The 14,454-nt window shown below is 39.2% G+C and overlaps 1 protein-coding gene across 1 annotated transcript in view; it reads right to left on the bottom strand.

Annotated features, from left to right (window-relative positions):
• The window catches only part of SUGCT (succinyl-CoA:glutarate-CoA transferase), an 871,200-nt gene that overhangs the window by 844,405 nt on the left and 12,341 nt on the right, over positions 1 to 14,454 (bottom strand). The window contains exons 2-3 of the mRNA XM_004383969.2: positions 8,165 to 8,216; positions 7,454 to 7,527 (exon numbers count right to left, since the gene is read on the bottom strand). Coding sequence (XP_004384026.1) covers positions 7,454 to 7,527; positions 8,165 to 8,216 — 126 coding nt within the window. The remainder of the gene's footprint in view (positions 1 to 7,453; positions 7,528 to 8,164; positions 8,217 to 14,454) is intronic.

Below are 14,454 nucleotides of genomic sequence, written 5' to 3'. Positions count from 1 at the left end.
GCAGCACTAGATGACTAAGACAGATGCCCTCCTGCACCTCCGGCCCCTGAGATATAACCACGGTTTTGGAGGCAGAAAGTAAGGGCCTCTGGCATAAGGACAGGAAGTGTAAGGTTAAAGGTCATACACTGGTAAAACTGGCAGTATGGGACAAATGTTTTATTTGACCCACATGGTTTTTAAGTTTTTAACTAGCTGCCACGATTTCAAAATCTGGAGATCTCAAAAATTCCAACTCCCTTTCTTAGATAGTCTTACAACACAAGACCCACGTTCCTACATTCATTCATTCAGCAAATAAGTATTGAGCATCTACTGTGTCACAGACATGGTTGTTTTGCAGAGGAGACACAGCTGTTAACAAAAGACAAACATCCCCACCCCTAGTGGGGACAGTCCTGAAACAGCAGCAGCATCTACCTGCCTGGCTCTGCAGGCACACTGGTTCACACTCACTGACCGACTGCCTCTAAAAGAAGAAAAAAAAGTATACTAAGTTTGATACTCTCTTTGATTATGCAGATAAGAATAATATAAGTCCTAAACCGGGAACTACAACCAAATTTTATTTAACTGAATAAACTGGAGAAGTGGGCAAGAAAAGAGATTAATTCTCTATTGAAATTTGAAAATATTGCCAAGTCACTTATAATGCACTTTTTTTCGTCTCCATGTTGAATAACCACCTTGGAAACCCAAAAGAAATCTCTACTATGAACACTAAAGTGCGCTGGACATGGGAGCTGAGGGCAAGAGTCAGAGCAATCAGTCAAAAAAACAGCGAAGGACACCTGCGATGAGCAAAGAGTGACAATAAATGTATGGTTATGGGACACAATAAAACAAAAAAAACCAGCTGACATCAAGTTGACTTGAACTCATGATGACCCCATGTGTGTCAGAGTAGAACTATGCTCCATAGGGTTTTCAATGGCTGTGATCTTTCAGAAGTAGATCATCAGGCCTTTCTTCCAAGGTACCTCTGGGTGAACGGGAACCTCCAACCTTTCAGTTAGCCGTCAAGTGTGTTAACTATTTGCACCATCCAGGGACTCCATGGGACACAATAAAGTCCTGGACAAATAAAAGTCTCCCCTATGGCGGAAACTAAAAGGCACAAAACAGAAACAGGCCTAAGTAAATAGGAAATAATGAATTTATAAAATTAAGACAAATACAAATATTGGCCTGGTTAGCAACTGAAATAGCAAGAGAATTAGATTGGATGCTCTACTGAGGAATGGAAGATCCAAGAAAATCAAAGAGTGAAATCAGGAAGTGCTATGGTATTGAAATTGATAGCAATGTGGAAATTAGAAGTTTTATGGAAACTGAAAAAAAAAAAAAAGACATCCAGTTAGAATATAAACGTTCTTCAGCATGTATTCAGCTACAACCAAAAAAGATGAACATCTTTTCTGAGGGAATTCATTGACTGGAAAAGTGAACCATTACCTCTGGAGAACAGAATTCTCTGGCTTTTCTACTACCTGGAGCCTGACAAGCACAACAAATGAACAAATAAATCCTTTGCAGTCAAGTTGATTCTGACTCATGGTGACCCTATAGGACAGAGTACAACTGCCCCACAGGTCTTCCAAGCAGAGACTGGTGAATATGAACTGCTGACTTTTTGGTTAGCAGCCTGAGCTCTTAACCACTGTGCCACCAGGGCTCCTGATAAGCACAGGGTGAGATAAATATAATAAAATATAATGTAGTAATGTATAATATTATTTCCTTATGCTGATCAGAGAATCTTCTGCTAACTGCTTTGGCCTCTTAAGACAATCTATTTCACAGAAAGCTGAATCTTCCAGATCGAGTACTCTACTTATAAGATTCATCACTTATGGTAAATTATAAAGTTGACATAATTATAAATTAGTCTCTGGTGAGTCTTTTAAATATCAGCACACTATCCAGGGCTAGATAATCCTCACTAATTTGGGAATTCTGTTCCAGATCCATAAGGATCAGATCTTGAAGCAGAAGTAATAAAACTAATTGTTCAAACCTTGGGAAAAATGATGCAGAGGGCTTAAAGAACACAAACTCTACAGAAGAACTAGATGGTGCCCAGCTACCAGCACCGACTGCTCTAACAGGGATCACAATAGATGGTCCTAGGCAGAGAAGGAGAAAAATGTAGAACAAAATCCAAATTAACAAAAAAAAGACCAGGCTTATTGGTCTGACAGAGACTGGAGGAACCCCCGAAACTATGGCCCCCGGACACCCTGCTAACTCAGAACTGAAGACACTCCCAAAGTCCACCTTTCAGCCAAAGATCAGATAGGCCTATAAAACAAACACCCCACATGTCTGTCAGTTTGTCTTACTGTGGGGGCTTGCGTGTTGCTGGGATGCTGGAAGCTATGCCACCGGTATTCAGATACTTAGCTTCAGACTAAGACAGACTAGGAAGAAGGATCCGGCAGTCTACTTCTGAAAAGAATTAGTCAGTGAAAACCTTATGAATAGCAGTGGAACACTGCCTGATATAGTGCCAGATGATGAGCCCTCCCAAGTTGGAACGCACTCAAAAGACGACTGGGGAAGAGCTGCCTCCTCAAAGCAAAGTTGACCTTAATGACATGGATGGAGTCAACCTTTTGGGACCTTCATTTGCTGATGTGGCATGACTCAAAATGGGAAGAAACAGCTGCAAACATCCATTAATAATCAGAACATGGAATGTACAAGTATGAATCTAGGAAAATTGGAAATCGTCAAAAATTAAATGGAATGCGTAAACATCGATATCCTAGGCATTAGTGAGCTGAAATGAACTGTAATTGGCCATTTTGAATCACACAATCATATGGTCTACTATGCCGGGAACGCCAACTTGAGGAGGAATGACGTTGCATTCATCATCAAAAAGAACATTTCAAGATCTATCCTGAAGTACAACGCTGTCAGTGATAGGATAATATCCATACCCCTACAAGGAAGACCAGTTAATACGACTATTCTTCAAATTTATGCATCAACCACTAAGGCCAAAGGTGAAGAAACTGAAGATTTTTACCAGCTTCTTCAGTCCAAAATTAGTCAAACATGCAATCAGGATGTATTGATAATTACGGGTGATTGGAATGCGAAAGTGGGAAACGAAGAAGGATCGGTAGTTGGAATGGCTTGGTGATAGAAACAATGCCGGAGACCACATGATAGAATTTTCCAAGACCAACGACTTCTTCATTGCAAATATTTTTTTCACTAACGTAAATGGCGACTATATACATGGACCTCGCCAGATGGCATAAACAGGAATCAAATCGACTACACCTGTGGAAAGAGACAATGGAAAAGCTCAATAGCATCAGTCAGAACAAGGCTAGGGGCTGACTGCGGGGCAGACCATCAATTACTCACATGCAAGTTCAAGTTGAAACTGAAGAAAATTAGAACAAGTCCACGAGAGCCAAAGTACAACCTTGAGTATATCCCACCTGAATTTAGAGACCATCTCAAGAATAGATTTGATGTGTTGAACGCTAATGACAGAAGACCAGACAAGTTGTGGAATGACATCAAGGACATCATACATGAAGAAAGCAAAAGGTCATTAAAAAGACAGGACAGAAAGAAAAGACCAAAATGGATGTCAGAAGAGACTCTGAAACTTGCTCTTCAATGTCGAGTAGCTAAAGCAAAAGAAAGAAATGATGAAGTAAAAGAAATGAACAGAAGATTTCAAAGGGCAGCACGAGAAGACAAAGTATTATAACGACATGTGCAAAGAGCTGGAGATAGAAAACCAAAGGGGAAGAACCTGCTCAGCATTCCTCAAGCTGAAATAACTGAAGAAAAAGTTCAAGCCTCGAGTTGCAATAGTGAAGAATTCTATGGGGAAAATATTAAACGACACAGGAAGCATCAAAAGCAGGTGGAAGAAATACACAGAGTCATTATACCAAAAACAACTGGTCGATGTTCAACCATTTCAGGACGTAGCATATGATCAGGAACTGATGGTACTGAAGGAACGGTACTGAAGCTGCACTGAAAGCAATGGTAAAAAACAAGGCTCCAGGAAGTGATGGAACAGCAATTGAGATGTTTCAACAAACGGATGCAGCACTAGAAGTGCTCACTCGTCTACGCGAAGAAATTTGGAAGACAGCTATCTGGCCAACCAACTGGGAGAGATCCATATTTATGCCTATTCCCAAGAAAGATGATCTAACCAAATGTGGAAATTATCAAACAATATCATTAATATCACAGGCAAGTAAAATTTTGCTAAAGATCATTCAAAAGCGGCTGCAACAGTATGTCAACAGGGAACTGCCAGAAATTCAGGCCGGATTCAGAAGAGGATGGGGAACCAGGGATATCACTGCTGATGTCAGATGTATCCTGGCTGAAAGCAGAGAATACCAGAAAGATGTTTACCTGTGTTTTATTGACTATGCAAAGGCATTCGATTGTGTGGATCATAACAAATTATGGTAACACTGAGAAGAATGGGAATTCCAGAACACTTAATTGTGCTCATGAGGAACCTGTACATAGATCAAGAGGCAGTTGTTTGGACAGAACAAGGGGATACTGCATGACTTAAAGTCAGGAAAGGTGTGTGTCAGGGTTGCATTCTTTCGCCATACCTATTCAGTCTGTATGCTGAGCAAATAATCCGAGAAGCTGAAGAAAAACATGCCATCAGGACTGGAAGAAGACTCATTAACAACCTTCAATATGCAGATGACACAACCTTGCTTGCTAAAAGTGAAGAGGACTTGAAGCACTTCCTGGTGAAGATCAAAGACCACAGTCTTCAGTATGGATTATACCTCAACATAAAGAAAACAAAAATCCTCACATCTGGACCAATAAGCAAAATCTTGATAAACAAAGAAAAGATTGAAGTTGTCAAGGATTTCATTTTACTTGGATCTACAATCAATACCCATGGAAGCAGCAGTCAAGAAATCAAAAGACGCATTGCATTGGGCAAATCTGCTGCAAAAGACCTCTTTAAAGTGTTGAAAAGCAAAGATATCACCTTGAAGACTAAGGTGCGCCTGACCCAAGCCATGGTATTTTCAATTGCACCATATGCATGCGAAAGCTGGACAATGAATAAGGAAGACTGAAGAAGAATTGACTCCTTTGAATTGTGGTGTTGGCGAAGAATATTGAATATACCATGGAGTGCCAAAAGAACAAACAAATCTGTCCTGGAAGAAGTACAAACAGAATGCCCCTTAGAAGGATGGTGAGACTACATCTTACTTTGGACATGTTGTCAGAAGGGATCAGTCCCTGGAGAAGGACATCATGCTTGGTAAAGCAGAAGGTCAGCAAAAAAGAGGAAGACCCTCAATGTGATGGACTGACACAGTGGCTGCAACAATGGGCTCAAGCGTAACGACGATTGTGAACGTGGCGCAGGACCGGGCAGTGTTTTGTTCTGTGGTACACAGGGTCACTATTAGTCGGAACTGACTCGATGGCACCTAACAACAACATAAAACAAACAATAACACATGTGAGGAACAGTGCTTCTTAACTCAATCAAGTATTCAAGACCAAATAGGCAACACCTGCCCAAAAGCAAAGATGAGCAGTCAGTAAGGGAGAGGAAAACTGGATGAGTGGACACAGGGAACCCAGAGTGGAAAAGGGGAGAGTGCTAACACATTGTGAGGATTGCAACCAATGTCACAAAACAACTTGTGTATAAATTTTTGAATAAGAAATTAATTTGCACTGTAAACTTTCACCTAAAGCACAATAAAATTTAAAAAAAAAAAAAAAAACCAGGGACTCTAGCCTTTAAGTATTTATTGGAGAGAAAGGGCATACAACAAAGCCACTTTCTAAGCAACTTTATCAATAACAGCACCAACTAAACACCAAAATGCTAAAAAGGCATCAAATAAAATTGAGAACTGTATACACAAAGTATGCTTATTTGGGAGACAAAGAGGGAAGAAAGAACCAGAAAGATGTCCGATGAAAAACATAAAGCAAAGAACTGATCTAAGCTTAGGTGTTTTTCCCTCAAAAGCTTTAAAATTACAAAATGGGAAAATGTTTCTTTTATTAGATAGAATGACTTAGGCTGGGGTATTTGGATTCCTTTTTGAAGGATTTTGATTCCTTTTCCTTCTCTCCTTCTTATCTGGTCTATTTCTTCCCTTTTATCCTCCCCTTGTCTAATTCCCTCTCCTTGCCTTCTCTGCAACCCACAGTGAGGGAGTGTGGCCAGGCCCACTCTAATGTGAGTCTCAAAGGCAAGGCTTCTAAGGGCAAAGGAGCGCCAGGATCAGCACAGAGTGCCTGGATATTCCTTATGAGCTGTTTGATCTTGGACAAAATGCTCTACCTCTCTGTGCCTCTGTTTTCCCTTTTGTAAACTAGAAATAATAACATCAGCTCATGCTGATATAATAAATTAATATAGACAAAATACTTAAAACTTTGGCACTATTACACGTGTTGTTATTATCACCATTATTATATACTGCAACTCGGCTTCAACTGGAGCCTTGCAGGTGCATGGAAAGGACTTGGCTTGAGTCTTAGCCTTGGCCCCTCTGAAGAGTACAAAGAAGTCACTGGTATAGGCTGAGAGTCCCTGGGTGATGCAGAGGGTTAACGTGTTTGGCTGCTAACTGAAAGGTTGGCATAGGAGCCTCAGAAGAAAGACATGGAGATCTACTTGTGAGAAATCAGTGATTGAAAACCCTACGGAGCACAGTTCTATTCTGACCCACAAGGGGTCACCATGAGTCAGAATTGACTTGACACGGGTAGTTTAGGCTCCGAGGAAAATAAGGAATGGAGAAGAGAACAGGACTGATTCATTTCAATTCTCTCCTCCTCCCACACACAGTGTCAGGGATTGAATTGTGCCCCCCAAAAAATGTGTGCATCAGTTTGGCTAGGTCATGATTCCCAGTATTGTATGACTGTCTACCATTTTGTAATCTGATGTGATTTCCCTATGTGTTGTATATTCTATCACTGTGATGTAATAAGATGGATTAGTGGCAGTTATGCTGATGAGGTCTACAAGATTACACAGTGTCTTAAGCCAATCTCTTTTAAGATATAAGAGAGAGAGGTGAGTAGAGAGACATGGGAACCTCATATCACCAAGAAAGCAGTGCCAACAACAGAGCACGTCTTTTGGACCCGAGGTTCCTACACTGAGATGCTCCCAGACCAAGGGAAGATTGATGACGACGAGGACCTTCCTCCAAAGCCAAAAGAGGGAGAAAGGCTTCCCCTGGAGCTGATGCCATGCATTTCGACTTGTAGCCTACTTTACAGTAAAGAAAGAAATTTCTCTTTGTTAAAGCCATCTACTTGTGGTATTTCTGTTATAGCAGCACTAGATGACTAAGACACACAAAAGCACTAAATGGATATTTAAGAAATTACTTAAAAGACTTATTAGCTTGCTTCTATTTTTTAAAGGGAACAATAGCTTTACCTGGTCTTTCCACTTTTATAACTTCTGCTCCAAGATCTCCTAAATTCATAGTAGCAAAAGGTCCCGCCAATACTCTACAATATTAACCACAATAAATTAATTAATTACCATCTTGAAGAATTTTGTATTATTTTCTTAAAAGTCCATCAATGCAGAAAAGCTCATATAACGCTAATAAGAACTAAAATTGTTAAAACTATTCTAAAAAGTATTTTGGTCAAAGTATACCCCCTTTGATCCAGGAATTCTTCTTCTAAGGCTCTATCCCAGGGAAGTAATCAGAAACCAAGGCAAACATTTATGTGCAAGAAAGTTTCCTGAAGTCTAATTCATAATCGTGAAATACGGGGGGAAGATTATGTAATTATGTTACACAATGATAAAATAAAATACCATCTTAGATTGTTGTTGAATTTTTAGTAACATGGGGAAAACATTTAAAATACATTATGTGTAAAATGTGGGTAAAATTAATTTCAATATGGTTCCAATTTTTGTTCTGTACAATCATATACAAATGTGTAGATTGGAAAGATATGCACAGATATTACACTGATATCTTTAAGAATGATGAGATTATAGAATTTTAGTTTTATTTTTTTCTTTTCTAAAATTCTGAAAATAAGCATATAAACATAGTCTTATAATTCAAAAATAAATGTTTCACAGGGGAAAAGTCAACCACCAAAGCCTAGTTAAACCAATACAAACCTCGTTAGATCCAGAATTTTTACACCTTCCAATGGCTTCACATGGTCAGTGCCTGCCAAAACACAGATAATATTTAAAGAGCATTCATTACTAATTTTTAGGAGGAAGGGTGCAGAATCTTTCATCTGTTTTAAATAATCTCTACTACCAAAAATTTTTTTTCCCTTCACAATGTTTCTGCTTTATATGTAACACAGAAAGCTTGACCTGATCCAATTAAAGGTCAGTCTGTAAAAATTAAAGCCCCTCATACCAGATTGGGAAGAAAGATCTGGTGTTCTACTCCTGAAAACCAGTCAGTGAAAACCCTATGGATCACAACAGTCTGATCTGCAACTGATCATGGGGATGGCCCTGGACTGGGTAGCATTTCATCCCATTGAGCATAGGGCCGCCATGATCTGGGGCCAATTCCACAGCAGCTAACAACAATAACAAATACCAGATGATTCCCCATTAATAAAATCCACAACTACACGGAAGATATTTTGTCTAATAAAAAATATCCTAAGATGTGGGATACTGAAGGTAGCAACAAAGCTCTCTGCATGTTTCCTCTACTTTAAGGACAGGGAGGAAGACTGGGCAAAAAAAAAGCTTATTAAACAATTTACAATCACATGTGTATTTCCGTTTTTGCTTTCACCCATAAACTATAAAAATAAATAGACAGATAAATAATTACATTAATAATTCACCACATACATGTAATGCCAACATTAAATCACAAAGTCAAATTTTAGCCAAATGACTTACAAAGTTTAGATCAAATTGAATTATATTTAAGCCTATATGGGGAAAAATGATAAACTACCAGTATGAAATATTTCCAAGAAATTCTCAATGTAGACCCATCACCAGTGGATTAAGAATAAGGTTATAGAATTCACATATATATATATAAACTTGAGATGGATCAGAGGAGTACAATGATAGTACAATGATTCTTAGGTAAGAGATCCACAGACCACACTGTTCTAGTATGGAATACTGGAAGTCCATACAGCATCTATTTTCTCCTTGAAATAAGTCAATTTATTATTTTCCAATAAGGAATTGCTGTCACAGCAATAGGAATTATGTGAAGTCCATAAGATCAGTGCATTATTTTCTTGGAAGTATACTTACGTGGGAAACCAGATTATACTCAGAAGGTAACTTGATGAGCAGGGGATCAGAAAAAGTAAAGGAACTGAAACAATGTTTAATGTGGTAGACTGTTACAGGAATGGCCCTATGAATAACACTTCCAGAGATCCACACTCTTGTATGTTCCCCTCCCATGTTGATCTGGGCTTGGACATCGCCTTGCTTTAGCCCATGGGACATGAGTAAACCCGATGCAGGCAAAGCTGGATAAATGCTTGCACACTGGAGTTGACTTCCTGCAACACCTCCACCTTCATGTGAAGAAGCACAAGAAGAAAGAGCATATGGAGGGGCAGGCTTGTCCGTCCTGTCATCCCACCTATCCCAGCTGAGGACCAGATGTGGGAGAAGCCATCTCAGCAGATCCAGGCCCAGCCAGGTGACTATCTGCAGGCACACAAATGAGCCCAGGTGAGTCCAGCAGAATGACCCAGTCAACCCACTGAATTTTGAGAAAAAGTTAGCCATTGTTATTTTAAGCTACTAAATTGTGGAGTTGTTGGTCATACAGGCATAGATAAACTAATACGAATGGCTTAGGGCAGAGATGCCCTGCTGTAGCAGCCAGGGTGATCTTTTTAAAATGTAAAACAAATAATATGTTTCCCTGTTCAAAATCTCCTAATGGCTTTCTACCACACTTAGAATGAGATCCAACGTCCTACCACATCCCACAAGAACCTGCTTCTTCTGGTCTTGCTACCTCTCCAACCTCGCTCCCTATCACTCTCCCTCTCACTCATTCTTCTCCAGCTGCATCAACCTTGCAGCTCCTTGAACAGATCAAGCATATTTCTATTTCAGGGTCTGTGGCGAAAACAGGTGTACCACTAAGATCCCCTTCAAGAAAGGACTTGCCGTCCACCTGCAAAAAGTGGGCTTACCTGACAACCTCCAGCTATTGACTTCATCAGAGTCCACATCAGTTTTCCAGCTAGGATCCCATGATTCTCAGGGCAGACCCTGGTCAAATGACTAAGCAAAGTAGGGGCAGAAAGGTCTAGCCATTTCCTCCACTCAGTGAAGGACTATGGCAGCATCCCTCCTTGGGGTAATGGCTCTGGAACTCCCCATTGGACTGGCAGAAACTTTGTCAGGTCAGCATGAAGTCTGATGGTTCCCCACGTCCAGCACTATTGCTTTCCTTTCCCTTTCACAGGTGTTACTCCCAAGTAAGTCCTTTGCCTTTCCAGCTCCATGGCCGCATTTGCTTTCTGGAGAACTCAACACGTGCCAGGGCCTTTGCACTTGCTATTCCCTATGCCTGGAACTCTCTTCCTCCATATATTTGCATGTCTTGCTCACTCCATACAAATTTCTGCTCGAATATCACACTTTCAGAGTGACGTTGCCTGATCATCCTATCTGAATAGGACAGTACTCCTCTGAATCTCTATCCCTGCTTTACTTTTCTTGTAACATGTACTGTTACTTCATATTACATTAAATTCATTTATTTGTTTATTACCCATTCTTTCCCAATAGAATGTAAAGTCAGTGAATAATTGTCCCGAACAGTGCCTAGAATAGTGGCTGACACTAAGAATTAGTTGAAGGATAGCTCTGGGAGGGAGTGACTGAGGGACGGGTGTATACATCTGATAATTAGGATGATCATTAAAAAGAGACCAGAATCCTAAAAGTCAGGTAGCTAATTTCCCTCACACCTGGACAGTTCTAAAATAGGGTGGAAAAAGAGATAGTTAAACAAAGACACAGTGAAATTTCTCTGCCAAAGAAATTAATGGGAGTTTGGGGGTACAGGTAAGCTTAACTGCCAGAATGGAAAGGAAAATTAGACAAAGGAGAGGAAGCTGAACAAAATGGCAGGAGAAAAATTACCAGAGGGAAATTCTCCCCCAACCCCCAAGTAGGGTGGCTGTTATGGGTTGATTTGTGCCCCTCGAAAAGTTATGTTCAAGCTCTAACCCCTGGTATATGAATGTGACCTTTACTTGGGAATAGCATCTTTGCAAATGGCATTAGTTAACATGAGGCCATACTGAAGTGGAGTGGACTCTAATCCAATGACTGGTGTCCTTACAAAAAGAGGAGAAGAGACCAGACAGATAGACATAAAGGGAAGACGACCATGTGAAGATGGAGGTGGAGAGTGGAGTGATGCTGCCATAAACCAAGGCATGCCAAGAAGGTGGAAGAGGCAAGGAAGAATCTTCCCCTAGAGACTTCAGAAGGAGTATGGCCCTGCCAACACCTTCATTTCAGACTTCTGGCCTCTAGAACTGTGAGGGAATAAATTTTTGTTGTTACAAAGCCATCCCGATTTACAGTACTTTGTTACCCTAGAAACTAATACAACAGCTAAAGAACTTCTAAAAACAGGAAGTTAATATTCATCATCCACTTTACTTCTATCTTTACAACCCCCCATGCAAAATTCATGCCGAAATGATATTTTTAAATTAGTTTTCTTTCTCTTAAATTTCAAGGGGGGAAAACATGAATCTTCAGCATCAAATGTTTATATTCTCCAAAAATATCGGTCTTCTGCACTTAAGTCTCTTTTTTGGACCCTCATTTTATTTCAAATGATGCACAAAATATATTTAGGTCTCTTCACCCCATAAATCTTCATTTCATTACAAATCTATGAAGAGAAGTCTATATTTCACCATCAATGCCATCTCACAACCATAATAAGTCAGTAGAATTTTGTTTAATGAAGCAAAAACTTTTAAACTGAATTCATTTAACATTAGGCAAAATAATTTTACATCTATTATCTGAGAAGACACCCAGAAAAAAAGGTATATTTAACACAAAATCAATGAATGGCTTTTAAATAGTTAAGAGCATGAGCTCTGGAGTCACACTACCTGGATTCAATTCCCTGCTCCACTAGTTGCTACCTGACCAGTACCTGTGGCAGGTAACTTCATCTCTCTGAGTCTCAGTTTCCTCATCTGAAGCACCTCTCTCATAGGGTTGGCAGGGATTAAATGAAACGTATGTAAAATGCTTAGTATACTTCCTGGCATATAGTAAATGCTCTCTAACAACTTGCTATTGTTATTATTATTGTCATCATCGCCATATATTTAGCATGTAGTCATACCTATTAAAACTGATTACTTAAAATCCAGATTTGAAAACAAGAAAAATACATGATTATTTTAAGGAACAAAAAAAAAAAAAAAACATGGTTCTCAATATTCTATACTTAAAAAAGATATCTAGAGTCATATTTTGCCTGTTGGTAAAAGAACAGAATAGACCGGGTGGGAGGAAGGGTGGTTATAGGAGAGAAACCAGTTGGAAAAGGCATCAATTGTAATGTAATTTGTTGAGATACATTGAGCAGCTTGGGCATCTCTCTATCTTATTTAGCCTCAAGGATGGAAAGCAATTATAATGTTACAGCTAGGCAGCCATGCAAAAAAGTATAATTATCATGAAGCTGCCATCAATTCTATGCTTGCCAGAGCTCCTTCTAGGACTCCTCTGGTACCTGGCCCTAGGGTTTCCAGGACACAAATAAGCTTGAGCAGCACCAGAGTGGTGATAATCGACAGATGCCCACACAAGTGGCTCATCTCTGTGACAGCAATGCAGGCATCCCTCCCCACCCATGTTAGCTAACTACTGAGACAAAAAAAAAAAAGCCAAGTCATAAAAGTCATAAAACAAACTGATCAAATATCAAGTAGAACATGTAATACACACTAAAAAGATTTTTTTAACGTGCTAGTGTACAGAGAACTTAACTACCATAATTTAGGAGTGAGAAAGCTGAAGATGGAACTCTCTTCAAAGCACACTCTCTTAATTTGAAGTTTTATCTACAACAGTCAGTATGTTGGTTTCTTTCTAGCATGCATTAGAAGTCACAAAAGAAACTGTGTTCCTAATCTGGCAGGTAATTTTAGGAGATCAGTGTTCCTAGAAAGTTAATAACCCAGGAAGACATTTCAGGGAAATTACAATTTGGGGATCACCAGACAATAACTATTTTTTTTTCATTCCTAGGTTTGTGGTAAGCAAGAGAAGGCTGTGAAAAGGAAACTAAAGGATTTTCATGGACTTAAGGACTTTTCAACGCTACTCTTCACACACAAAGCGTATACATTGACAGTAATCACAGATTGCTTATTTTCTCATCATCATCCACTTCTCTCATATAACTACCCATGGGAGATCCATGTTGAAATGATATTTTTAAATTCATTTTCTTTCTCTAAAATCTCAGGACAGGAAAACATAAAACTTCAGCATCAAATGTTTAAACTTATGTATACTGAAAAATAAAATAGGAATTCACCTTCTAATTTAATATGAATTTCTGAAGCACCTGTTACATTATTAAGAAAGTAAATGAAAGAGATACAATAAAAACAGCAACAAAAAAACTCAGCTTTTGCCATGTTCATGCTTTCTGTCTACCCAAGCAAATCAGTGCAAGAAATTGAGAAAATGCAGATAAACAAAATTAAAATCACTCATTACTGAATCACTCACAGCTAATAATTGCTGGTGTTTTTGGTGTAAATCCTTTCAGAGAGAGAAGAAATGTGTGCTATTTTTTTCAAAATTCTAATTATATGCTACATGATATCAAAATCTGCTTTTATCCCTTAATATTTTAGGGGCTGCGAACCAGAACTTTAGATCTAAGACGAAATACTTAACTGCCCCTCAGAGTAATTGGTTGCCTAAAACTGTATCAAGAAGGCATTTCCACCAAGAATGTCAGTCTATCAGAATCTCATGCAAAGAAGTGTAAGTCAACCAGGCACTAGCTATTATGGTTCTTGGAATCCTACTGTAAAATCGAAAAAGGGTATGGAAACAGTGCTAAAGTTGTGGGGCAATGACACCATTCAGGAACGAGAAAACCATGTTGTTGTCTGAACTGCCAACCTTTCAGCTAGCAGCTGAGCATGCTGCGTCACCAGGCCTACTTCCAGAGAGCCACAGTTAGCTGGATAATAGTTTATAACAGTTTATAATTCACTTTCTGTCAACATTCAAAGAACTTGGCTATTACCATGGGATTTACGACCAAGCAGGTCTGGGAATATTGGAAGCAACTATTTGTAATGAAAACTTGAGAAATTTACAGAAAGGACAATGTAAAAAAATTGGAAAAAACACTCTTGAGTCATGGTTACAGCATGTCACAA

This window comes from Trichechus manatus, unplaced genomic scaffold (assembly GCF_000243295.1).
Source record: "Trichechus manatus latirostris isolate Lorelei unplaced genomic scaffold, TriManLat1.0 scaffold00114, whole genome shotgun sequence".
NCBI classification, from domain to species: domain Eukaryota; kingdom Metazoa; phylum Chordata; class Mammalia; order Sirenia; family Trichechidae; genus Trichechus; species Trichechus manatus.
The sequence above is the reverse complement of the archived record's forward strand: the minus strand, read 5'-3'. Positions and strand labels throughout refer to the sequence as shown.